This window comes from Trachurus japonicus, chromosome 16, assembly GCF_045865225.1.
Source record: "Trachurus japonicus isolate A0001 chromosome 16, Traja_1.0".
Taxonomy (NCBI): domain Eukaryota; kingdom Metazoa; phylum Chordata; class Actinopteri; order Carangiformes; family Carangidae; genus Trachurus; species Trachurus japonicus.
In genome coordinates, this window is record NC_140922.1 from 4,804,322 (window position 1) to 4,830,126 (window position 25,805).

General features: G+C 44.4%; 1 protein-coding gene across 11 annotated transcripts; it reads left to right on the forward strand.

Annotated features, from left to right (window-relative positions):
* The first annotated feature begins 4,279 nt into the window (after positions 1-4,279).
* On the forward strand, positions 4,280-25,362 carry etv1 (ETS variant transcription factor 1). Of its 11 annotated transcripts, none has more exons than XM_085803505.1 (13): positions 4,455-4,547; positions 5,102-5,198; positions 5,552-5,599; positions 9,975-10,028; positions 15,549-15,572; positions 15,805-15,934; positions 16,366-16,554; positions 17,488-17,735; positions 20,066-20,137; positions 20,239-20,307; positions 21,019-21,188; positions 22,840-22,941; positions 25,088-25,362. In XM_085803505.1, the coding sequence occupies exons 1-13, from the start codon at positions 4,503-4,505 to the stop codon at positions 25,307-25,309; spliced, it is 1,470 nt and encodes a 489-aa protein (XP_085659631.1). In that variant the 5' UTR covers positions 4,455-4,502; the 3' UTR covers positions 25,310-25,362. The 11 variants fall into 11 exon arrangements, with proteins under 11 accessions (XP_085659633.1, XP_085659636.1, XP_085659631.1 ...); XM_085803506.1 differs by having other exon boundaries at positions 20,069-20,137; XM_085803515.1 differs by lacking the exon at positions 4,455-4,547 and adding an exon at positions 6,392-6,404 and having other exon boundaries at positions 5,104-5,198.
* The last annotated feature ends 443 nt before the right edge of the window (positions 25,363-25,805 follow it).

The following is a 25,805-nucleotide window of genomic DNA, read 5'->3' on the forward strand; positions in this document are numbered from 1 at the left end:
GAGCATTTGGGGCAGGGTGTAGCCTTCAATTTTGAAGAGCAATTAAAAAACGACCTCAAATGCAGTTTCCTTCAAAATGGGACACACTGGGTCAGTCCACTCTGATTCATTTAGTCTTTAAATCTGCCGCTATCTAGCGCAGCAAAGCTGTGATATAGTACACTACATGAGGCACATTTTATTTCATTTAGTGTCATGTTATTTTTCTATTTAATGTTAATGTTCTATATTTTTACGCCTAGCTGAGGATGACTTTAGGCCTGCAATAATGACAACATGATAACAAGCAAAGACCCATTGGTTTGTAATGGTGTTTTCTCCCCAATAAACAAACATTAAGCAACACAAATGTGAGATCAGAAGTGTTTACTTTTAAACAGTATTTTTTTAGTTTTTCAGGATGAGTATTAAAGGAGTCATCACCTGGTTTTTTATGTATCCAATCCCCCTTTAATTGCTTTGAATCAGTTCTTAAAACTTACTGGAAACATTTTTTTTTTAAAAATTCAAACATAGAGCTTGTTCTGACACTTTTTCATATGGCAACTTTCTCTCGTGAGAGTAGGCGCGAGGTTTTGACTGGTCCGGATGTTCAATGTATTAATATGTAATGAGGCGCGCATTGATTGGACGCAGGGAGGACAGAGCCGGAATGGTGGCTGGCCCTGTGGGCTACATGCAGGCTGTATTGGAAACCGCATACCTATGCTGCTCTGTCATGTACCGTAACCATGTTATAACTTCATAAAATAAAACAAAATTGTATCGGTTCATTGTAAAACATGTATTTATTGATGCAAATGTGGTGATTTGTGTACGTAGGCTACAGAGCCCCGGTGCAAAGCTGCTGCTGGTCTGTGTGAAGCTTCACTTTTCATTCGAACAAACTAATACGACTGCCACAATTGTTAGATTTCATCAGTGAGACAAACGTTTATCACCTAAAAAGAATTTAACCAGTCGGCGGTAAACCTCTACAAACCTGCGGGTAAGTTAATTAACGACCGTTTCCTCCGCGGGCATGACAACGTAGTTTGACCGGTTAACGAGCAGCTGCAGGCAGGTTGCTGACGAGTCACTCTCCGCTCCTCTGCCTCGCTGGAGCTGCACTTCTCCCAACGCGAAACAAACTTCTAAGCCGTCATTTGGATAAACTAACCGCACATTGGGGATCTAAACCCTTACTTTCTCGCATGAACAAATATTAAAACTTAATAAATTAACGACCCTTTCCTCCGGCGGCACGACGACGTTGTTATCGGCCGGCTAAACGAGCACTGCAGGCGGGTTGAGGAGTCATTCCTCCTCCTCTCCTCTGGTGCTCACTGCAGCTGGCTGCACCTCACTTCTCCCAACGCGGAGCTAACTTCTAAACAGCCGTCATTTGGATAAACTAACCGCACATTGGGGATCTAAACCCTTACTTTCTCGCATGAAAAAATATTAAAACTTAATAAATTAACGATAGTTTCTTTCGGCGGCATGACGATGTCGTTCGGCCAGGTAAACGAGCGCTGCAGGCGGGTTGAGGAGTCACTCCTCCGCTCCTCTGGTGCTGGCTGCAGCTGGCTGCACCTCACTTCTCCCAACGCGGAGAAAACTTCTAAACAGCCGTCATTTGGATAAACTAACCGCACATTGGGGATCTAAACCCTTACTTTCTCGCATGAAAAATTATTAAAACTTAATAAAGTGACAAAATAACAGCGCTACAGTGGGAAATAAAACAACCCGTAATGGCGGCGCGGCAGAAGTCGGGGTGGTGGAAGAGAGGTGTGTTTATGAAAGCAGTCTCCACGGTGACGTCACCGTAGGCGCAGAATCAAAATCTCGTAATGTTGTGGTGCGCAGCCTCATGAGCTACTCTGGCTTAAACAAAGAGCCCAAACGAAAAAACTCAGCCACTTTCAAACCCCAGGTTTTCAGGCAAGTTTCCACTGAGGTCCAACACCAGTATACATGTTCTAACAAGGAAAAATGCGATTTCCGGGTGATGACTCCTTTAACTAGTTTTAGGTTTTCTAATGTACATCTGGTTAACTCCTCCGTCTCTGTTACAGTGCAGGGAACAGCTGTGTCCTAGAGCTTTTCTCTGCCCACAGCTGTTTCCCACACACTGTATAGAGACCATATAATTAGTCGATTAAGCAGTGGCTAACAATGCTATAGGCCTCCAATGCTGGTGAACTGTATTCATAGCAGTTCAACTGCCCACCCATCTAGATATATTCACATTTCATGTGTGTCTCTTTCAGTAGCACCTTCACAAAGCCCTTCCAGGCTCTTCCTTCCCCCTCCGCCTCCGGTCTGGAGTGGCATTTGGTTGACTGTGTGTCTCGGTGTCAGATGGGTGGACGCCTGCACTTGACCTGCGTTTCTCCGTCCTTGGGGGTTGTTCGCCAGCAGTGACACAGTACTTCACTTCACATCCACTTCACCTGCCTGGTAATGGACCCCTGCCTGGATCCAAGATGGCATCAGCGTGACCACTACTGACTTCCGATATGTCCTTCTTTCAGTCAGGTGTTTAATGCAAAGGTAAAGTTCTCTGTAAGGGTTGGAGAGGTTAACACGGGTCTGTTCTGCTGATGGTTGTACTGTAGAAACAACTGAGGCACTACGGTTGAACTGTATTCACTATAACAAATAAAAGGCAGGGATGATTTTTAAAAAACAATAACTCTCAGTCAAGGGCAAAGGCTCATGATTTGGACTTAGTAGTATTAGTATCTATTTATAATAAATCCATCTATCTATTATCTACTATGTATTTTATCTAATTAACTGCATGATGCATTTTAAATTGAGTCCTCCTGGTTTCAATGTGTTGGTGGGTTGTGTTCTCACATTGCCTGCGTTGCTGTTTGCTTGGGCGGTCCATCTCGGTTTTTATGGCACTTAACAGTCAAGCACTTTGTAAACTTATGTATTAAAGGTGCTCTATCTATCTATCTATCTATCTATCTATCTATCTATCTATCTATCTATCTATCTATCTATCTATCTATCTATCTATCTATCTAGTGCTGATCGGGAACAGATGCACATTTGCAGTATTGGAATATGTTGATATTTAATTAAACTCTTCCTCTTGATAGCTAAACGTTTGTATGATTAATTAAAACTCTCTCTAGGAAACACAGCAGTTGTCTGCCTGGTCAACACCAGCAGACTGTGTTTGTTTTCAGCAGCTTTCATGTGTTTCTGTGCATAATTGCGTTGTTTTCATTTTAAAGCTGCAACTACTAGACAACAGCCTGCTGCAAACTGCAAACTTTTCCCACCGTGTGGCCATTCAGCCTCGGACACCCACAGCTCTTATTTGTGGGGTGTGAGTTTGGACGGTGTTGGGTTTTTTGGAGGTGGTGCTGGTGCTGGTGGGGTGGGGTGGGGGGGGGGGGGGGGGGAGCGGGGTGTTTTTTCTCAGTTTTGCCCGGTGACCTGTGCTTTACTTCCAGGTCAACGCCTTCCGCAGGTCTCCAGCTCCCTCTCACAATGTCTCCCTTACAGGGGAAGAGGAGCTGGCGCTGCGCTGGTCCCTCTGGAGGCTCTTCAAAACACCGTTACCATGGACACAAACTTGACTGGGAGAGGAGTGAGGAGTGTGTTTGTGTGTGTGTGTGTGTGTGTGTGTGTGTGTGTGTGTGTGTGTGTGTGTGTGTGTGTGTGTGTGTGTGTGTGTGTATCCACCCTGCGCGCGAGGGGGAAGAAGAAAAAAAAAGAAGAGGAAAAGGACTGAGTGTGTGTCTGTGTGTGTTGTGCAGGTGCAGTTCGCATGTGTAACTTTAAACACATGTTAAAGTTTTTTGTTGTTTGGTGCATATTTCGAGAAAAAAAAACTTTATTAATAAAAATAAAAAAAATAGTAATGCGCGCGTGTGACTTCACTGTTGTCGCTCGCTCTCACCGCCTGCAGCCCGCGCGTGATTGACTGCCAGCAATCTGATCCAGTGAAAGACATTGACAACCAATAGGAAGCGGAGCGCGGCTTGTTTCCATGGGAGGCCCCGGGAGGCGATGCCAAGCCGCTAGAAAGCTACTCAGTGAGCGCGGGGGGAGAAGCGCAGGCAGCAGCCGGGACTGTGGAGATCCTGCAGCCGCTCCGTGGACACCGTGAGCCGGGAGGAGGGGGGGAAGGAAAAGAAAGAAAAAAAAAAGTGTCGGCGTCGCGGGCTCGGTCGGTAGGTAAGAGCGTCTGAGCTTCACCACGTCTCTGTCCTCTGCGCTGCAACTTTATTCTGCCTCGATGAACACAAATGAAACATGTCTCTTCCCCTGCAGCTCGGCGCGCGCCTGCTTTACGCACGCGCTTACTTGTCTTTTTTTTTCTCGCAGTGTGAACTTGAACGGAGGTCTGACGGTGATTTCTGGTGTCGAACAGGTTCTTAGTGAATGAAAGTGGCTTTATTGACGCAGGTGGACGTGAGTCAGCTGTTGTATCTCTTCTCTGACTGAAGGACACCGAGGGGAGGACAGGACGCGGCTCCGCGCGCTGAGGCGGGATGGATGGATTTCATGACCAGCAAGTGCCTTACTGTAACTCCAGAGTGAGTGATTACTGACTGAGAAAAGTTGCAACCAAATCAGACTGACTCCCTCCTCCTCCTCCTCCTCTTCATCTCCTACCTCTGCATCTAAATGAAGATGTTCCTCTTTATCTCTCTGCCACAGCATCTTCAAAACCTCTTCTTGCTCTAAATGTCTCTTCTCCTCTTTTCATTTCTATGCTTCATCTGTGCCTCTCCCTCTATCTCTCCTTCTCCCCCGCTGCCAGGACTCCTCTCTCTCCTTCTCTCTCTCCCTCAGGGGCCATTTAAGTTTCATCTAATTATCAAAGATAAACAGCTAAACAAGGTGCCCACTACTTTGCACAGCGGTGCTGGTTATACACCCTGTTACAACTTAGTTAATTAGGTCTGATAAGTGAAGCTCAGGTCTCTTTGCATGTGCCAGCCTTCAGAGGCGAGTGATGCATCAGTGAGTAAAAAGCTCATTGAGGCTCTGCACATGTGCTGCAGCACAACAACAGAATCAGAGCCGGGGGAGAAAAAAGGGAAAACAATTGATTTGTGTCTCTTTTTCTTTCTTTCTTTCTTTGCAGAAGCTTTTGCAAGAAAAGAGAGCGAGCTGCTGCGAGAGGCCAGCAAATGACAGAAAGAGAAAATTCATTAAGTCCGACCTGGCTCAGGACACTGAAGGTAGGCAGAGGGCAGGGGGAGAAGTTAATTTCACGGCTCCTAAACATTTAGCAAAATTCAATTGGTTTGTGGCCACCTGCACTGCTAACTACAGAATCTCAATTACAACACAGCGGCCTGTGATGATTCTCACAAGCCTCTGTCAGCGGTCAGACACACAAATTGACTTGTTATTAGCTCGCACACGTGCCCACTAAGCTTCCAGTGGCACTGACAGGGAATCAGCCCCGACATAATGAACTCAGTTGTTTCTGATGCTCCTCCTGGGCTTTGACTCCTGTTGTGTTTTTTGTTTTTTGTTTTTTGTTTTAACTGCCTTCAAACCTTGTTCTCTACCCCCACCCCACTTCCAGAGCTCTTCCAGGACCTCAGTCAGCTGCAGGAGGCTTGGCTGGCAGAAGGTGAGTGTTTAAAAAAAAAAAAAAAAAAAAAATCTCAAGCAAAGAAAAAGAGGAGGGAAAGATGGGTAAAAATGGATAGATTGTGAGTGGCGGCGATGGCGGTTGGTGGTGGTGGGGGGGCATAAAAAGCTGCCTGGAGTTACATGCCTAGCGTCGCAGTCCAATTAAAAGCCTGTGTGGAAGAGGCACCTTGTGTGTCATGCATACATTAGAGACTGCGAGCGAGGGGTCTTGAGGGAGACAGAGGAGGCTCTACCCAGAGAGTGTCATCACAAATTACCAGGAGAAGCCTCTCCGACGCTCACTGTCTCTTCTGCTTTTGGCAGGAGCTAACGCGCTGCACGCCAGCCACCACCGCCACCACCTCCACCTCCACCAGAGCTCTGCTGTAGCCTCTCTCTCTCTCTCTCTCTCTCTCTCTCTCTCTGTGTGTCTCTCACTCTATCATCTGCTCTCTCTCTCTCAGCACACCTCTCTATCTTCTACAGCTGTACCATCACCTTGTCTTCTTCGATTTCATTCCTTGGCGGCCCACGAAAGCAAAAAAAAAAGAAAGAAAAAAAAACTAAAAAAGAAAAGAATGGATTATTATCTATTTTTTTCTATCGCAGACTTCCAAAAGAGCAGACTCAGTCTCTCAAAGTGACAACAGATTTTTTTTTTTTTCATAGTTACCTTTTTTTTTTTTCCTACATTTTTTCCTCTCATGGCAACACTTGCTGATGGTGGTCTAACTGAGACGTGATGCTTCAGGATTTAAGTGCGAGTGTCCTCTTTCCACCGTGTCTGCAGCACCGAAGTTTTGGTTCGTGGTGAATATTGCTTTGTCTGTTTTCTGACTTGTGCATGTTTGACTTGGTGTCTTGGCTCTGACTTCTGTGTGTGTGTGTGTGTGTGTGTGTGCGCGTGTGTGTGTGTGCAGCCAGCACTGAACCCTGCATGCTATCTGAAAGTTTATTGTATCAGTAGTGGAGTGAGAGTTGAGTGTTGTTTTGCAGTGAAAATTAGAGCGTTTTCAAAGCGACTGATGCACAGTGTGAACCTGAGAGCGGTGACTTGAACTAGTTGCTGCATGTATGTAAATCTGAGGTTGAGAAAAATGCCAGGATATATCAGTATTTATCTGTAAATGTGCCAGAGAACGGGTGTAAAATCTACATTTTTAGACACATTGTAGAAATAGACTGTCACTGCACTGCACTGTATGTTCATACAGGCTTCTATGGAAAGAGAAAGCTGATTATTTAAGACTAAAAGTTTGTGTTAATTTGTAGAGAAATTGTTTTTATGTTTAAATGTAAAATGTAAAGCTTTAAAAAAAAATGTTACATGATATTTTAGTCCTAAAAAACTGAACTCAAGATTAACTAAGAAATTATAATCTACTGTAATCAATCTTATAATCAAGACTATTATTTGAAATATTCTGCTTCATTTCTATAAAACAAGTCAATTACGAATTGTAATTTTTCTTATTTTTTATTAAATTCAAATTTACTGAAAAAAAAAGAAAAGAAAAAGAAATTGATGTAAACGCACCAGTCGTTGCTCAGGTTGTAAAGCCATAACTCTTATTGTTAAGTAGAGCTCTCAAGTCTCTAATATAACTCATAATACTTTCTTTAAAAAAAAAAAAAAAAGATTTGGGTTGTAAAACGTCGCCTGGAAATTTTTTTATCCTGCTGTCTTCACACAGGTGAGAAAGACTCTCCATCATTTACAGGCTCCATTTATTCTTTAACACGCTGGAGACGCTGGAAGTGAAACCCAAAGCTTTTAAAAAATGAAAAGTAGGTTTTGGAACAGAGATTGGAGCGGTCGAGCCGAGTCTGAGCAGCAGTTAGATTATGAGGTGGCACACACACACACACACACACACACAGACCGCAGGGCGTGTAAAAGAATAAGACACGATTTTAATATTTCAGTATCCAAAGTGAGAGAAGAAGTAGAAGAGGTGGAGGTGGAGGAGGTGGGCGGCTGATAAGAGGTATTACTGTTAAGGATTACAGTTCTGCCTGTCATGGATCAATGTGATGATGAACGCTTCAAGATTGTAGATTTAATGAACGACTTCCTGTCCATTAGGATGAAAAGGAATACCTTCCCATTTCTAAGATTTATTAGATCAGGTAATTGGAACAAGAGCAGGAATTATGAGAGAGCCACTGAATTTCCGACTCTGCAGACCGAGAGGTTGAAGGAGTTTGTCAGCTGACAGGCGTCTGTTTGACCCCCCCATCCCACCCGCCCTCACCCTCACCCCTCTGCTCCCCCTCCTCCACCTCCACTCAGGAAGATTTCTCACTTTAGTAATGTTTTATTTTGGTAAAATGTTCCGTTCGGTTGAAACTCTGCGGCTCCAGGTTGAACCAACTCCCTCCATCGTCTCAGGCCTCTTTACAACTTCTCTCTTTTCATCCTCCCTCCCTCTCTCTCCCTCTCTCTCTTTTTTTTTGTTTGTTTTGTGAATGGCGGCAGATTTCCAGCTCTGCCGTCCCTCCCCAGGAGTTTGTTGCAGGGATTCGCTGGCTCATTCACAGACTGAGGCCGGTGACTCATACATCCTGTACTTTGGTTTTTTTTATTTTTTTTGGACACAGACACACTGCTGCCGTCCTTTTCCTCTTCTTCTTCTTCCTTTTTTCTTTTTTGTATTTGTTTTTTTTTCATCTCTCCCCTCTTTGTCCTTTTCCAAGTTTGGTTCTCTGAAGTTTCTCTGAGTTTGTTTGTGCTGAGGCGATGAGACGAGCTCCCCTCGGTCAGATTTCAGTTTTAATTGTGCTGCTTTGGCAGAGAAAAAACCTGATCAGAGCTTTAGATTGTTGTATGTGATGATTCAAACGTTCATGTCGTGGCCCTTGAAGAGAGCCCATCAACACTAACTCAACCGGGATGAAATACAATTTGCATTTACAGCAGCAGAGGTTTGATGGCTTTAACTGCGGTGAGATCATTTCATCTTATCTCTGCTGCTCTTCACCCTCTTTTAAACAAGCAGCAATTCCTCCTCTTGATCTGTTGATTGTTTACCCTCCTCAATTCACACCTCCTGGAGAAAAAAAAGCTCCCTGATCATATCATGAGTGATAAAAATGGAAAATCAGTGATTTTTTTTTTTACGATCTCCAGACATGTCGAGACATATCACTGATCCTGTGATAATGAGGATCCACCTCATTGTGTGGTATAAATAGACGTGTTAATGACACATTTAAACCTTTGCTTGCTTGACTTTTGCCAGCAAGAGTCAAACTTGAGGGACACGGTGGACTGAGGACTGAGTGGCTGGGCGTAAATACGTGTGATATAAATATGTATGTGCCTAATTGGAGCCGGAGCGGGGCAGGCTTCATTATTTTAGCATTAGCCTGGGTGCAGGGGCGTAGGTGAAGCGTTGGAAGGTTTTGGAACAGACCTGACTCGGTAGGTACAGGTGGATTCACCAGTAGGGAAGAAGCCAATTAGATACTGTTAACAATGGGTGTTTGGCTGCTGGCAAGGAGCGAGAGCCGCGGCTGCAGAGCAGTCAATGGACAAGGCGACCTCAGGAAGTGGAGTTAGGAGGTAGACAGTCACCCAACGCAAAGTATTATCTCCCTCGCAGGCTGGCGTCTGTTGGACAAACACGCTCCTTTGTGCAACTTCTTCGCTAAATCACTGAAAACGTCCTGCTCCAAAACATTTCAAGGTTATTTTCCCACACACATCTTTAACTGCTGCTGCTCACCAGCCAAATTTTCTCTCTTATTTGTATTGAAATATAAAAGTGACATTTTTATTGAAGATTTTTCAGTGTAAATCAAGCTATTTAAGATTTTTTTTTTTAGATTATCAAATTAGAAAATTTTTGAAATTTTATTTGAATTTCAGACACAAGGCGATTTATTCACCTCTGGTCAGTTAAAAGGATCGACTGAATGGACCCTGCAATGAAAGTAATTGCTGAAGTAAAATAGAAAATTATAAGAACTCAAAAAAAAAATAACTGTAAAATTATTTTTCACTCTTGCTTTTTAAAAGATTAAAACACATTTACTTATGAAAAAAAAAAAGATATAAACCTAAGATTTGATGACCTTATAAAAGCTATAAAAACAACTTTCATGCGCACCAAAGAAAAAAAGAAAGAAAAAGAAAACAGCCAATCTTTGCCCTGGTTTCCTGTAAAACATATTTTTCGCAGCTGTGTTCTTCAGCCGACATGAGGAGGCAAACCGTGCTGGGATAGGCCGCTGTAATATCCCAGGAGGCTGTGTGTTTTTGCCAGAGGAGGGTACTGGGCTGCAGAGAGCTCTGATCAATGCTGCGTTGTCCATCAACATCACAAACAATCACTCTCTTTCTTCTTCTTCTCCTCTGCTTGTGTTTTTAGCTCAAGTTCCCGACAATGACGAGCAGTTCGTTCCAGACTTCCAGACTGAAAACTGTGAGTAAGACGTCGCTCGCTCTCTCTCTCTTTCTTTTTGTCTTTGTGTGTTCATGCTTGTGCTTGTGTGTGTGAACATCTGTAGTGTGTTTTTATTTTTTTGCACTTATCTCCGTTGTGTTTGTACTCAGAGGAGAGTGCATGTGTGTGTGTGTTGTGTGTGTGTTTTTCCATGTCTCAGTAGCCTCACCTTTGCGTAGCCATGTGCTCTCTGGAGAGCTGCAGCAGTCTTGCGGGTCTGCAGACAGGTGCATGGGTGGAGGAGGAGGTGGTGGGGGTTACCTCTCTCTCTCTTTCTCTCTCTCTCCTCCTTTCTCTCTGTGTCTCTCTATCTTTCTCTCTTTCCCTTCTATTACTCATGTACCTCTCACCACCACTGAGATATTATTGCACTGTGACTTATTTGCATAAAGAAACATCAAAATATTGTGGCTGGTGTTTTTTAGGGGGTTGAAGTGATATTTTTAACTCCAGGTAGAAGAAACTACTGTCAATTGAAGGCTGTTTTAATTTTTTTTTTTTTTTTTTGAATAAAATATCCTGCTCCTCTAAGACCTTTTCCTCTAAGTGCTTTTTCTGCAAACCAGCCAGCGTGGTTAGATTTTCTAAATACGGCAGTGTAATATTAGTTATTACTACATTTATCCTTTTCAGCTGAAGGTTTGTTGGCCCTCTTCTGCACTGCCAAACCTTCACTGGAGATTTTACAGCATGAAAGGAGGCAAGGATTTATTTTCCTCATACTCTATTTTTTCCCTGTAAATTCTGTTTCAAAGAATTCTTTCCGGGCCTTAGCTGAATTCACTCCTCGCAGTAATCAGGCCGAGGTAGTTAGTCCTAATTCACCTGGTTGTGCGCGGCAGTCGCACGCGGTGACTGGTGACTTGGCACGGTCCACTTCTGGAGGAAGTAGTGCCAAGGTGGGGACAGAAATGGAGTGAGTGGAGCTCAGTGGGACCCGGAGCAAGCACATGTCTTTCAGATGAGCCAACAAGGCCCATGAAACTGTGAGAAAAGACACAAACCTCCGCGTCCGTCCACACCCATCGTCTTCTCTGCGTCCTCAACGACCCTTTAACCTGCAAACAAAGTTGTTTCTTTAGAGCAGTTCAGTTGCGGGAGGGAAGGTTGGCAGCTTTTTCTCGGGCACTGATAACATTTGGGTGAGATTAAAGCGAGGACGGATCTGGCACGGAGCTGGATCACAGACCTTTTAGCCCCATGTGAGCCAGATTACATCCTAAAATCCTCAAGCAGGTTCCTGTTGGTTGTCTAGATTAAAAACCAGAGGGGTGTATGTTTCCTCTCCTTTTTTTGTCATCAGTACTCCCACTCACTGTCCTGCAAAAGTCCTGCTATAATGGAACAAACTTGATTTAGCTTTTTTGAACAACCTTTGACTTTAAGCGTCTTTCACTGATTTTGCTTTAAGTCCACTTTGCACAGAAATTAGACCATAGGGTGTAAAAGAAATGTCTGTTTTTCTGTGGTCTAACACACTACAACAGCTGTGTGGTGGTCTGACCCTCGCTGGTAAATTAATCTGCCCTAAAATTCAAGATGGAGGCGCGTTTTGGTGTACAGTAGAGAACCAGAGGTCACCGAGACTGTCCCGTTGTCCTTCAGAGGTAGCCAGGGTGGGTGGCCACGGTGGCAGGAGACTGCTGACCATCTGAATTGTCCTGTTGGCAAACCTGCAGCAGACTGGAGAGGCACTAACAGATGGCGGGAGGGTGAGGGCACCGTGGTTGGGCGCTCGAGCAGGCATCCCAGCCGGCAGCTCTCCCATATGGGTTTCACCGAGCCGAGAGATGGAGGGACAGACAGGGACGAAGGTGGAGAGAGACGGAGCTAGAAGTTCTACCTAACGAGAGGAGAGCAGGAGGAGAAACGCAGGGAGAAAGGGAGGGGGAGGTAATTACATGTGTTGAATGTCATAACTGCAACAAAGAATCTTCACATGTACTTTGAGAGAGTTGAAATATTCAATATTTCCTCTAATGTCAAATCCCTTGAAAAGACCAAAAGCATTGATGCATTGATCCCATAAGAACTGCTGCCTGAGCTGCAGTGTCTTCTCCCTCCGCTGACGTCCAGCAACTATTAAAAACACTAACGTGAGTCACACCGCTGCACAGAGTGACATGTTCCTTTACAACACAGGACTTAGGCAATGTAGTTTATCATGCGTCAGCCCCACGTACAACCATAAACACTCATTAGTGCACTCAGAGTGTATTTATGGGAAGCTAAAAATAGTGCACTGTTAACTGCTGTTTGAGCAAAACTACAGTGTCCAGGAATTGTTGTTTATTTTGAACCAGTCACAAATCCACAGCTGGAAATAGGCTAGTCCCCAACAAAGGCATCATTCACTCCTCTTTGCGTAAATGTTTGCAAATAACTACAGAGTACGGCTGTTTCTGGCACAGCCTTAGGAAAAAAAAAAGTGCAATGTATTGAGAAACAATTTAAAGTATTGTTGTTGGCAACAAGAGCAATGGAGAGTAACAAATACTGTCAGATAATTGAACAGCCTTCTACATATAACTGTATTTTTACATTAACAAGAGAACAATTTCACTGAAGCATTAAAGCCAGGCTACCGTAGGTCTTTTACCTCTCATCCACACATTGTGCCTGAATCCAATTCATTTTTAATCAAATATTAATTATTTTAAATATATATAAATACAATTAACCAGTGTTAACTGGAAATGTTGAAAAATAGTTAGCATTAGCCAAAGAGTCTTTAGTCCATTTACATTACTAGCTTAATTGATAGCCTATAGCTAGTGAGCCATAGCTACTGTAGGTGGAAGCATCCATAAACAAAACAGTTGTGTATAAAAATAAAAAATAGTCACTTTAAATATAAAAAAAAACACACTCACATCCATTCAACCTGTACACTGAGGCAACAAGATTAGCCTTATATGTTAGCCCCAGCTCTGTTGTTTTCTATCTGTAAATTTGACTTTGTTTAGGATTAGCTGCTTTTTACTTCTAGATAAATTGAATTTTTCACTCATAGTTTTAATGTTTGTTTTAATAAAATCAGCAGCTTTATCAGTATTTTTACACTTAGTTTTCCATTTCAGTTGAGCTGCAATGAGAACCTGAATAAAAGAAAGAAACTGAAAGAGAGCAAGGGAAGGAAAGACGGGGGTGTACTGTATGTTGAGGAGCACTGTGTCTTCTCCCATTAGTGTTATTTAATATTCTCCTGGCCTTCGTGGATTTATCACCTCTCTAAAGGCTGTGGCAGTTTCCCTCAATGTCGACTTTGCACCCTCCGTCCGTGCAGCATGGAAGCAGCATGTGAGCGGCCTCGGAGCTAAAGTGTCCTCAGGCTGAAGGAGGAGAAGGAGAATTTTCTTTGTCTCAAACTCCAACACAGATGCTTACCATTAGCATAACTTAGCAGGGAACGAAGGAGTAGAGGAGGTGTAAAATGAGGCCACACGTTACCAGCAGATCTGAGCCTCCATCATTTAACAGCAAAGGCGAGCACCTACAGTAGGTGAAAATGGAATGGAAGGTTTTTCGCTGTTGCCAAAAGACCTGTATTTTTTTATGAATGGACTGGAGAAGTATCTGCCAAACATGATCTGGCTCTGGTTCTGCCAAAACACACAATTTGTACCTGAGAGTACACAATGTTTGCAGCCAAGAGCTCTTTGATAATTTACTGGCAGTAAAACAGCAGTGAGAAATGACATCGTTAGAACCAAGTTTTGTACAAAACGACAAAAAAAAGATTGTATAATAATGGTAAAAATAATAATAAATCACTAAATCTTTTCTTACATGATTGACAGAGGTGAAAAAAGACATTTGAAACAAAGATTTCTATTGAATTTATACAACAAAGACCAAAGAAAATTACAGAATATTGGAGTTAATGGCACAGAAAAAAAAGAAAAACATTTGCATTCAAAATAGACCCAGTAATTGTTCTAACTGCTCCTTCTTTAAACACCCTACCATCTCAGTTAATCAATATGTAGATAATGAGAGCAATCAAGCCGTGATGGGCATGACATTCTGGACTAAAAAGGAAGTCTCTGTTTTAGTCAGAGGCGATGCCCTCGCTATTGATTTGTGTACCTTGGCACCCCACCGACGAAATCTATTGTGACATTTCCATTTCTAATTTAAGGCCCTGTGCTGCAGCACACGTGAAGCTACTGTTAATAGCTGATGAGACACTTGGTGTTAAACACAAGAGTTTATAGACATGAGGGCTACAGTACAGTATGTCTATGTTTCTTATTTAAACTGAGAAACTGAGGTTGTTGACTCAGTGTTAAATGAAGAAGAGAAAAGCAGCAGAGTTTGAGCTGTGATCTAGAGGTCGCTGGCAGAAAACCAATATGTATATTTATTGTAATAGGTAACGAAAGCGATTTGTGTTCTCAACAGGCAAAACTAAAGTATTGTTTTCACTAGATAAGCCCTTAACGAGGCTCCTCCATGTCGTCGTCGTCAAAGGTCTCCCCTCAGGAAGTGTCTTTTTGACCTCAGATCGATGACCCAGAAAGGTCAGGCCCCCAGCGAGGGCTGCGAACAACCCCTGAGCTTTGTCATGGCGGGGCGGTGTGGCCCGTCCCCCAGGGGCTCCACTGTGCGTCAGATGGGGTGTTGGCAGATCGACCCCTGCTCGTACGGCAGCTGTCAGTCAGCCGTGAGAAAAAAATCCCCAAAACATCCTCCTCTCTCGGCCCCCGGCCTCCTGACCGGGGCCTTTTCAAAAGAAAAATACTCCCAGACCGCAGATTTACTATCTGAAGTCATCAAATGTCTAAATGTTTGTAGTGAAGTCGGACCAGGAGCTGATGGATTTCTTTTCACCATTCATAGTTAAGTTTCAAACTCGACTCATACCGCGTTGTGTGTGTGTGTGTGCAGTCGCGGTGAGACGGCGATCGGCGAGGCAACCCGAGCCTGACTTCATTCTGACTGACTGGGTTTTCGTCAGAAGCGCAGCCAATTGGATTAGCGTTGATCATGACTGGAGATGATGGGATGTTAATCAGGACTGATCAGGCACTTAACAGCCTCTCAGATGCAGCGGGGCTCACTGTGGGGCCATAGGTAGAGAACGCAGCCCCCCCCCCACCACCACCTCCACCACCACCACCACCCCTCCTCCTCCTCCTCCTCCTCCACCACCACCACTGCCGCCGCTGCCACCCACTCCCACTCCCACTCCCACTCCCTTCAGATCAATGAGCTCTGTTGTTGTCGTCTGGGACGTATTGACAGGCAGCTGAAAGCAGATAAAGCATTTATAGGAGCTCGCCGCACACCCAGTTTTATGTTTGTCATATTTCACCAACAGAGTCCCTGTCAGGAAAAAGACCCAACAAATGAGATTTGAAGTGAGTTGTTTGTGTAAGTGATGGCCCGAAACGTCAAATCCTCTCTGTGGACGGATGCTTGGAAGAGGAAGTCTTTTAACTTTAATATATTTATCATGACTTCTCTTTCTCTTGTTTCTTGTGAATGAATTTGCAGACGTTGACATGAGTGAGGACAGAGGTAATGGCTCAGCCGGCCGTAAATAGCTGAATTATTGTCAATTTAAAACTGTATCTTCGATCATAAACTCTATTTCACCCTGCCAGAAATAATATTCTGCTGTAAATGTGTGACAAAAAAAAGTTTACAGCACAGAAAGAAAAAATCATGATCAGGTTCATCATGTTACTGTTCTTTAAGGTTTTCAACATCTAAAATGAGTTCCTCTCCGTCTCCTCCTCTCCTGCTGCAGTGGCGTTCCACGGACTGCAGCTGAAGATCAAGAGAGAGCTGCACAGCCCGTGTTCAGAACTGAGCTCCAACTGTAGTCAAGATCGGCCCTTCAAGCTCCAGTATGGAGAGAAGTGTCCGTACAACGTCAGGTAAGAATGCATCCGAGCTAGGGTTTCATTTTAAAAGTCTTGCTGTGGAAGATGAGCATTAATATAGAATGTTTTTAATAAGCTCAATGAGAAAATAATACACATTTAATTTCATTGAAAATTTGAATTTGGCCTTTTTTTTGTCAATTCAAAGACACATCTCTCTGATTAAGATAATGTAAAAAACAATTGTAAAATTACAAATTAAGATGCCATATTTTTTTTCAATCCATCTATATTTTTTTTTATTCGTAGCAGCTTTTAAGTTTGTGCAGGATCAGCGACGTCTGATGTGGATTTTAAGACAAACACAACTACAGTGCATCAACAACACAATCTGGAGTGTTTATCCATGCATCTCCAGGGGGGGAATCAAACCCCCAACTCTTCCTGTACTGGCAGCGTCTCTGACTCTCGTCTCTTTGCCACAGTGCCTACGAGCAGAAGCAGCCTGCAGGAATGAAGCCCTCCAGCCCAGTGACGCCCCCCTGTAGCACCCCCGTGTCCCCCCTCCATCATGCCTCACCCACGGCGGCCCCCACGCCCAAACCAGACCGGACGTACGCTCACATCCCGCCCTCGCAGCCGCTCCCTGACAGCGCCTACTCCATGGACCACAGGTACCTGCAGCCTGCAGCCTCCCGCCATTTTACATGCCATTTACATCGCATTTACATCTGCGGCTCCTAGCTGGAGGTTTCGCTCGCTACAGAATGTAATAAGGTCAAACAGCAGCGGAGGCACATCGGAGAGTTAGTTAGAGTGAGCTGGGATTGGTGGAGGGGATCCACAGTGGGCGGGGCCTGGAGGAACTGCAGCGTTCAGGAGCAACCGATGGAAATTAACATGCTGAATCCAAAGGACTTAATACAGAAGAAAACCATGAACCTTTTCTGCTCGTGACCCATTAAAATAAAACGAACGTATTCATTGCACTTGTGTTATTAGCACATCAAACAAAAATCAGGTTTTTAAATAATTTTAGAAGCTTAACAAGGTGAAATTATCCTGGAAGAACGAGCATTCAAGGAAAGGCTGAAAACTCATTATTTAATTCATTTTAATCTTATTTTGTATATAAAAGCTGAAAGTGTATTGTACACTGTATTGCATATATTGAAGGAATAGTGTGTTTGACACCTCACCTGCAGGACTGTGCATGGCTGAGCTGCTTTTCCCAGTTTTCAGTAACAGGTTAATAGGACATACAGTGTGGATATGTTTTAGCCACACCCACTTAAATGTAACAGCCAATCAGATTATTTCTGCCTTCAGAACAGCTCTGTAAACTTATTGATGTTATATTCAGAAAATGAGTGGGAGCTTCACAGTCACAGTTTGCTATAGACAGAATTATCCTGTCATGTTAACATGGGCTGTATTGTCGAATATTTAGCTTTTAATTTGACATGTTTTAGGTTTTAATCTGCTGTTGTGTTTATAATTGTGTGTTTTCTCATTATGTTTTATATACTTTGTACTTGTTATGCTTTCTTTGTGTTTTACTTATTCCATACGTGTGTATTTGTAACCGACGTGGTCGTCCCTCTCAGGTTTCGGCGTCAGCTCTCGGAGCCGTGCCACTCGTTCCCGTCCCCGCCGACGATGGCTCGGGACAGCCGACCCATCTACCACAGGCAGATGTCGGAGCCCAACATCCCGTTCCCCCCTCAAGGCTTCAAGCAGGAGTACCCCGACCCGCTGTTCGAGCACCCGGCCATGATGGGGGCGCCGGTACCCCACGCCTACCCCGCCGGCATGATGATCAAGCAGGAGCCCAGGGACTTCACCTACGACTCAGGTGAGAGTTTGAAAGTAACACATTGGTGTGTGTGTGTATGTGTGTGTGTGTGTGTGTGTGAACTGAACTCCTCGGGTAAGTGAGAGCAGCATCTTTTTTTCCCCTTGCTGCCAGAGCGTTATCATTTCAGGAATGGGAGAAGACATGAGAGGAGGGGGTGGCGTTTATTGAGTTTGCCCATTATTAGAGCGGGGGATCTGGTTTTGCTGGGTGTCTGCGCCAGTCGCCATTTCCTGTGGCGCTCTAATAGAAAAGAGGAGGAGGAGGAGGTGGGGGTGGGGGTGGGGGGTGTGCGCCTGGTCCCAATCCAAAAAATCCGCCCTCCCACACTTTGTTCGCTCCCTTTAGTCAGAGAGCAGAGGGACCTAATCATCGGCCCGCGGCCTCCACGGAGCCCGGGGGCTACATCAGGACATGAATGAACATACGCCGGGCGGACTGGTTCATTCACAAGGCGGACGGAGGAGACCCAGGAGTGTGTGACCAGTCAGGGAGAAAAGTCACCTCCTCACATGGGGATGAGCTCCAGAAAAAAAACACACTCACCATAGGCTTTGTGTCACGGAGGAGACAGAAAGTCTTTCTTTTTTCTTTCCTCACTTTGACATTAACATGTTGTTGGAAAGCAAAGTGGCAGCAGCGCGTTTCAAGATAAGCACTGCAGATGTGACATCTTTGCATTGATTGTTATGTCCAATGCAATACGATTTAATTTACAGTATAATGATGAATAAAAACTAGAAAATCAGCAAATGGTCACATTTAAGCCGCTGGAACTAGTGAATAATTTGCATTTTTGGCTTCATACATGATATTTAATCAATAATCAAAATAGTTCATCATTAGTTTTATGGCAGTTTCATAAGCAATCAGTAAATATCAGTAAATGTGCATTTTACCCTCTGATAACAAGTGCATCAGTAAAATATAGCTCTACATTTAGTGTATTATCAATACAGCAGTTTGATTAATTATTACAAGCAAATAGAGAAGAGGTTTATTTTGGATCAGGTGCCAGTGTCAGCTCCACCACTGCACTGTACTGTACTGTACTGGGCTGTGGATCCAGGATGGAGAACTGGGGGGTGAATTTATTAGCAGTCAGAGTGGAGCTAGATGTGGACTGGAGCAGGCCTGTTGGAGAGGATGGGAGGGGAGCTGGTAATTTCATTAGCAGCAATTTCCTCTACAAGCCCATTACTTTGATGAAGTTCAGAGAAATGTTTATGGGCCTAAATGAAGGGCCTCGGTCTGTTTATTGAACATTCACTTTGTAACCCGTTTGGCCCTTTCTGATCATGAGCCATGACAGTGATGTCTGTGTTGTGGGAGGTTCTGACATATACAGTAAAAAACGGATGATCGGGTCCGGACGCCGTTGTTAAAACAAGACGAGAGAAACCGGCTGAAACCGGCTGAAACCGGCTGGTCAGAGGTTTATGTTAGTTACTTGACTTTAAAGAGGAAATGTGTTTTATTTGCATTAAATTATATTTTTGGTTTAAAAATGATACAAAACTTATAAATATCTGAAGAATCCAGGTGAAAGTTCAACCTCTATGATGTAGATCAACAGAATAATTAATAAATATATGAGTAAAAGGAGTTTTAATATATTTCTTGATTTCATCACTGAGCTGCTTAATTTGTGTGGGTGTGTTCAGATCAGATTTGATTGGCCGTTGCCTGGCGACAGGAACAAATAAGCACCAAAACTCATCATCATCATAAGTGTTTTTAATTGGACGTATGAAAGCACATGACCTCCCTGTTTCCCAGCTGAGTTCCGCCCACTTCAACAACACAAACAACCTAAACCTAAACTGTTTAAACTTTGACATGTGTGTGTGTGTGTGTGTGTGTGTGTGTGTGTGTGTGTGTGTGTGTGTGTGTGTGTGTAGCTGTGTTTAGCTAACCTGCTGCAGTTGCACAATAATTCACTGTGAAAGTCAGAGAAACCAACACCTGCAGGTGCGTTTAGTTTTGATCTGGTTTGTAAAGGCGGTGTGTGTATCCTGAGCCCTCGCATAAATGAAAAAAAAAACGTACATGATGTCAGCGTGTCTTCACACGAGCGCTGCGTTTTTATTCGGTTGTAAACCCTCCTCTGAGTGGAGACGCTCGCAGGATGCATGGGCGCTGTGATGTAGCGGGTTCGCCGGTGGCTGGGAGCCATCGCGATCCGGGCGCTGCAGGGCATATTCTTTAATCAGAGCCAGTGGTGCATTGAGTGAACAGGCTGTGACTGCTCTCAGATAACTGAGATAGTGTTCTTAATGCTGCCTTCGGGCCCTTTAACACCCACTCTCCCATTCTTGCCTGGCTTTCAGCAGAAGTGCCTAGCTGCCACTCTGTCTACTTACGGCAAGACGGCTATCTGGCTCACACTAACAGGACTGAAGGTACAAAAACGATGACACGAGTGGATGTTGTGATGGTGCACCGTGTGAGGTCTCTGCTGAGTTGCAAATCAAACGCTCCTCTCTCTCTTTTTGTTTTGCAGGTTGCATGTTTGACAAAGTGGCGAGGCATTTCTACGACGACACCTGCGTGGTCCCTGAAAAAGTCGAAGGTGAGTTTTCCTCGCGTTAGCTGAAGGCTTCTAAAGCTGCAAACTGTGTGCGAATTCACCTATTGCCATAATCCTTATAGTCATAGCAGTAAGTTCATTACCTTTAATTATCGGTGCATGTTGTCTTGAGATCAGCGGGGCAGAGACGTGAGCTTCTCAGTGTCAACACAATGGAGGTGAACGGTACTGGTCCCGTGTCCATCATCAAACTCATCAAATACACAATCTAACAACTCCAAAAAGTTCTCGTGGACAAGTTGTGACCTGCACATTCACCATGCTATGAAACAATCATGTAACATTATGAGACGGAGGCAAATGTGTAGCTGGAACTACATTCCAGACACGGCTGCTGAGCGGAGTGATTTCACAAACGCAAGTAGTTCCGAGTCTTTATGTTTTGTAATGTTACATAATTCTGATTATTTCATAGCGTGGTGAATGTGCAGGTCACAGCTTCTCCAAAAGAGCATTTTGGCGTTGTTGGATTGTGTATTTGATGAGTTTGATGAGGGACAGGGGACCTGTACTATTCACCTCCATTGTGTTCAATAAGCAGCTCACGTCTCTGCCCCGCTGATCTCAAAACAACATGCACCAATAATTAAAGGTAATAAACCTACCTCTGTGACTATAGGGATTGTGGCATTAGGCGAATTTGCCAAAATGTCGAACTATCCCTTTAAACGGGTGTCATGCGTGCCGCTGCAGGTGACATCAAGCAGGAGGCGGGGCTATACCGCGAGGGCCCGTCCTACCAGCGCAGAGGCTCGCTGCAGCTCTGGCAGTTCCTGGTGGCTCTGCTGGACGACCCGGCCAACTCCCACTTCATCGCCTGGACCGGCCGCGGCATGGAGTTCAAACTCATCGAGCCCGAGGAGGTGAGAGGGAAACATCTCATCACACACCAACGTCTGGGTAGAAACCCGTTTGACAGTTGTTGCAGGTCTTATTTTTGAAACCAAACGGCCACTACAGTACGTGTGACACATAAACCATTGAACCTATTGTCTCAATGATTAGCATATCAATAGATAAAGTGTTGGGCACGTTACTTTTAAAAAGTAATTAGTTATGGTTTTAGCTACTTTCCCCCAAAAGTTACTGAGTTAGTAACTGAATTACTGCATTATAAAAGTACCTAATTACCAGGAAAAGCAACTATTGCGTTACTTTTTAATAAAATGCTCAAATATGTCAAATTACTTGGACTCGCCCCCTTAACCCCCTAACTATAACCCTAACCTCCCGTTTATCGGGGCATTGTGGAGCCTGCCTTTGTGGAGGAATACTGAGTGAGTTGGTTAGTTCCAGATAAACGGCTTTTTTCCGACTAGTTGATAGACTGACAAAAAGTGTGTATATAACCTACACTTTAATTAGTGTATTATTTTGTGACGGGACTTATTGAGTCAAGTAACGGCGCATTTTATTGTTGGTAACGGTAACAGTAACGGTGTTACAACAAGGGAAATGGTAACTTTTTTGATTACTCGTTACTGAAAAAAGTAGTGCCGTTATTCTATGTATAACACCATTATTCTCTATCACTGCTGGTAACTGATGACTGATTTTTTCTAATTATTTAAAGAAAGCTGCTGAATTGTGCAGATTTCATGTCATCACAATTTAAGTATCTGTAGATTTTCATAATAAGATAAATAGACAGACAGACGCAGACGTTTTTCTTTATTTGTCTTATAGTGAACGGCGTCCAGCCGGCTGACCCTCGCGGCAGAGCCCCCCCCCTTCTAAATATTTCACAGGGACATATTCCTAAAAATATCCCGCGTGTGGACGGTTGGGCCTTTTGAAATGGAAACAGAGGGTGGGTCTGTGTGCGCCCACATCACACACACTGGGGCTCAGTCACTGCTGGAGGACGGAGGAGGATGCGGGGTGAGGAGGGAGATAGAGAGGGGAGGGGAGAAGAGGAGGGAGGAGAGAGGAGAGGAGAGGAGGAGGGTGGGGGTCCCTGGCAGCGCTCCACGCAGCCCCAACGGTGTCTGTAGGCGCGGGCCAGCTGCAGCTAACAGGGGGGCCCATTCATGCCATCAGGTGACCCGACGCGCGGGACAGACGGAGCAGGCTCGGCCTTTCCTCCAGGTGAACGCCCGCTCCAGAAAAAAAAGACGGGAGGGTGAAAGACAGAGAGAGAGAGAGGGAAAGTGGAGGAGACGCCGGAGCGAGCGCGGTTGGGGCTGGGGGTTTGGACGGGGAGGGCCGCGGTGGTGGGTGGTCTCGGTAGACAGGTGCCGGAACATCTGCTGCCTCCTCCGCTGGGTGTGTGACAAGCTCCTAATGAACACATCCCTGGTCAGGTCTGCTCAGGCTGGACGCTCTAATTACCGGTATTAGCAAAATATGGATTAATAAGTTTGTTTAACATTTCGTGGGGGAAAAATCAGGTCGAGCATCGTTCACATCTGTGCGTTGTGTGCACGCGCGCTACCGGCAGCCTGCTGCGTGTGGTGGTGATGTTGACTCACTTGTCTTTGTGTTGTTTTTTTTTTGTCCGTGTGTGTTGTAAAGGTGGCTCGTCGGTGGGGGATACAGAAGAATCGGCCAGCCATGAATTACGACAAGCTCAGCCGGTCGTTGCGCTACTACTACGAAAAGGGAATCATGCAGAAGGTAAAAAATGTATAATAATGATTACTTTATATTTATGGCATTTTTCAAAACAATGTCACAAAGGGCCTTACAGAAAATTCAGATTCACGTGATTTTTCACATGTGAAAAATTTTTGCACATGTGAAACATGTGGTTTTGGCCCAATTTTATGTGAATCACATGTGAATTCCAATGTGAACCCATTTTCCACATGTGGTAACATGTTTTACACATGTGCTCTACATGGTAACACGTGATAACATGTGGAAACTGGGTTCACATTGGAATTCACATAAAATTGGGCCAAAACAACATGATTCCCATGTGCAAAAATGTTCAAATGTGAATCACATGTGAAGTTCATGTGGTTTTTCTGTAAGGAATAAAACAGAAATAACAGCAGACAGAAGCAGCAATATAAAGTTAAAAATAAAACACTGGAGGAGCCTCAGAGCTTTGTTAATTAATCTGACCACTCAGCCTGATGGGCAGCACCTGTGTTGTAGGAGAGGTGTGAGCTAACGCTCCTCCCCCAGGGAAGTTTATATAAGGAGGTGGAGCAGCTCACACAGTTTAGGTGCTGGAGAACAGGGCATGAAACCTTTCTTTCGGGTAAACTCGTGTTGCAGCTCGTGACAACTCGGCGCGACAAACGGGACAAACGGCCATTTCTGTACACCTTTAAAAGGTCTCAAAAAAAGTGACCGACTGGAGAGGATGCAGAGATGTCTCCAGCTAGTAAACAAGAAATCAACGTCCTCGACTGTTTAACTTCAACAGGAAGTAGCACAGTGCGTCTGATCCAAGCTGTTCCTGAAGTTCCAGCTCCACGTGTCACCGCCATCCACAGGCCTCTTTTAATTCCCCGCAGCTGTGAGCGGCTCCTCTGCTCCTTTCAATCAAACTTTATTTGTATTGCACCTTTCAGTGCACGTTGAAAAGTGTTCTGCAGATGACTGACGTGCTGATAATTAACCCCGGCACCAATGTAAACAGTCAAACACTTTGAGGCCTAATGCACATGAGAAATAAAAAAAGTGATGAAAGTGTAATAATAAAAGCAATAAAGTAGAAATCTGCAGCAGGAGAAATGTGTAAATCGGCAAATTACGGCCGCTTTTCCGCTGTGACTCAGGGTGATGCAGCGAGTTGAGTCTGAGTGGGCGGGGCTAAAGAACCACACAGGGTTACTGTTTAGAGCACAGCTTCAGCCTGCACCCTAACACTGTTGCATATACTCACTCTATTACTCTAACACATAAATCCTCATTTTCATACATGTATATGGGGTTTTATTTTATTTATGTGATATGATTAATGCTGATCTGTACCACTGAGTCTGTGTTAACCAACATATGACCTGAACCTCTATTGATAGAACGAAATAGCACTGCATGATACGCAAAACACATCACATTGATTATTTGGACTGACTTACTTTTACCTCACTTTTTCACCATATTATGATTTAAGTTAGATTGTGGAGCACCATAATAAAGTCATAAAAGACCCAAAGCGACGCCATAGCGGCACTCATTCGGTGCGACACGCATGCAGCAAGCGTACTGCATGACATGTGATAAGAATGAACCAATCAGCACCATGGACTTGCTTCTCCAGCAGCAACATGCTGCCCTGCTCCCAGAGCTTGCCAGGAGCAGCTGAAATGTTTTCCTTCTTGACACGTAATTGCAAAACCAGCATTTTTAAAAGTCTACTGCCCAGAAGGAGTTTTTGAAAATGTCTGTTTTTCAGGACTAAAAATGCCGTCTAGGTGTGGATAATAGGCCCAATCTTGTAGAAATGTTATCTGGTTTTGTCAGTTTTCATTGGACATGGACTGAGAAACATTTAAAACCTTTCACCACATTTTTATCCAGATTCAATCAACTTGAGGTGCATTTTGTTTGTGGACTTTTTGAAATTAGTTTGATTCATCATAAATATTAAAAGATTGAAGAGATTTGAGTGTGTGTGTGTGTGTGTGTGTTTGAAAAACTAAATAAGACTATTCCGAAAAGACAGGTGTAATCTTACAGGTTTACCACTGCACAGGTACAATTTTCAAAATAAAATGTCTTAGAGGATGAGAATGTTTTGTGCTTGAAACTAGAAGTTCAGGTCTGATGTTTCCTGTTCTCTCTCCCTCCCTGCGTTTGCCTGCAGGTGGCCGGTGAGAGATACGTGTACAAGTTTGTGTGCGACCCCGAGGCCTTGTTCTCCATGGCGTTTCCCGACAATCAGCGGCCCGTGCTGAAGACGGACATGGAGCGGCAGATCAACGAGGAGGACACGGTGCCGCTGTCGCACTTTGACGAGAACATGGCCTACGTACAGGAGGGGCCCTACTGCCAGCCGCACCCCTACAGCGAGGGCTACGTTTATTAACGTCAGCCCCCCCCCCACCCTGCCCCCTGCCCCCCAGCCACACACATACACACACACACACACACACATACACACACACACACGCCCTCCTCCCCTGCTTCCTCCTCCTCTGTACACCTGAGACTGTCATGTCCTCTACTTCACAGTCGCTCCAGGAATAAGACTGAACACACACATGCAGTGGAGCCGCCCCCACCCCACACACACACACACACACACACACCAGCCCTCCCCCTCCTCTCACACACACATCCTCTTTTCCGCTCTTGTTCTTTCTGACGTCCAAGCCGCACAGCAGGATGGAGAGTGCACTTTATGGACAGGGACGGCGCGGTGTTAAAGCTATGTGTTTGGCTTTTTACCGTTGTTTATGTTTGTACATTAATGTGGGAATCATTCTGTTTGTTCCTTCTTTTTTTTATTAATATGATTACGAGTATGATTTTGAGCATGTGGCTCCCTGTTGAGACGGGACTCGACAGCTGATGTGCAGTCA

Coding starts and splice junctions, on each gene's coding strand:
- etv1 (XM_085803505.1), top strand. CDS start 4,503: ATGGATGGATTTCATGACCAGCAAGTGCCTTACTGTAACTCCAGA. Junction 16,555..17,487: donor GCCTACTCCATGGACCACAG/GTACCTGCAGCC, acceptor CGTCCCTCTCAG/GTTTCGGCGTCAGCTCTCGG. Junction 22,942..25,087: donor AAAAGGGAATCATGCAGAAG/GTAAAAAATGTA, acceptor GTTTGCCTGCAG/GTGGCCGGTGAGAGATACGT.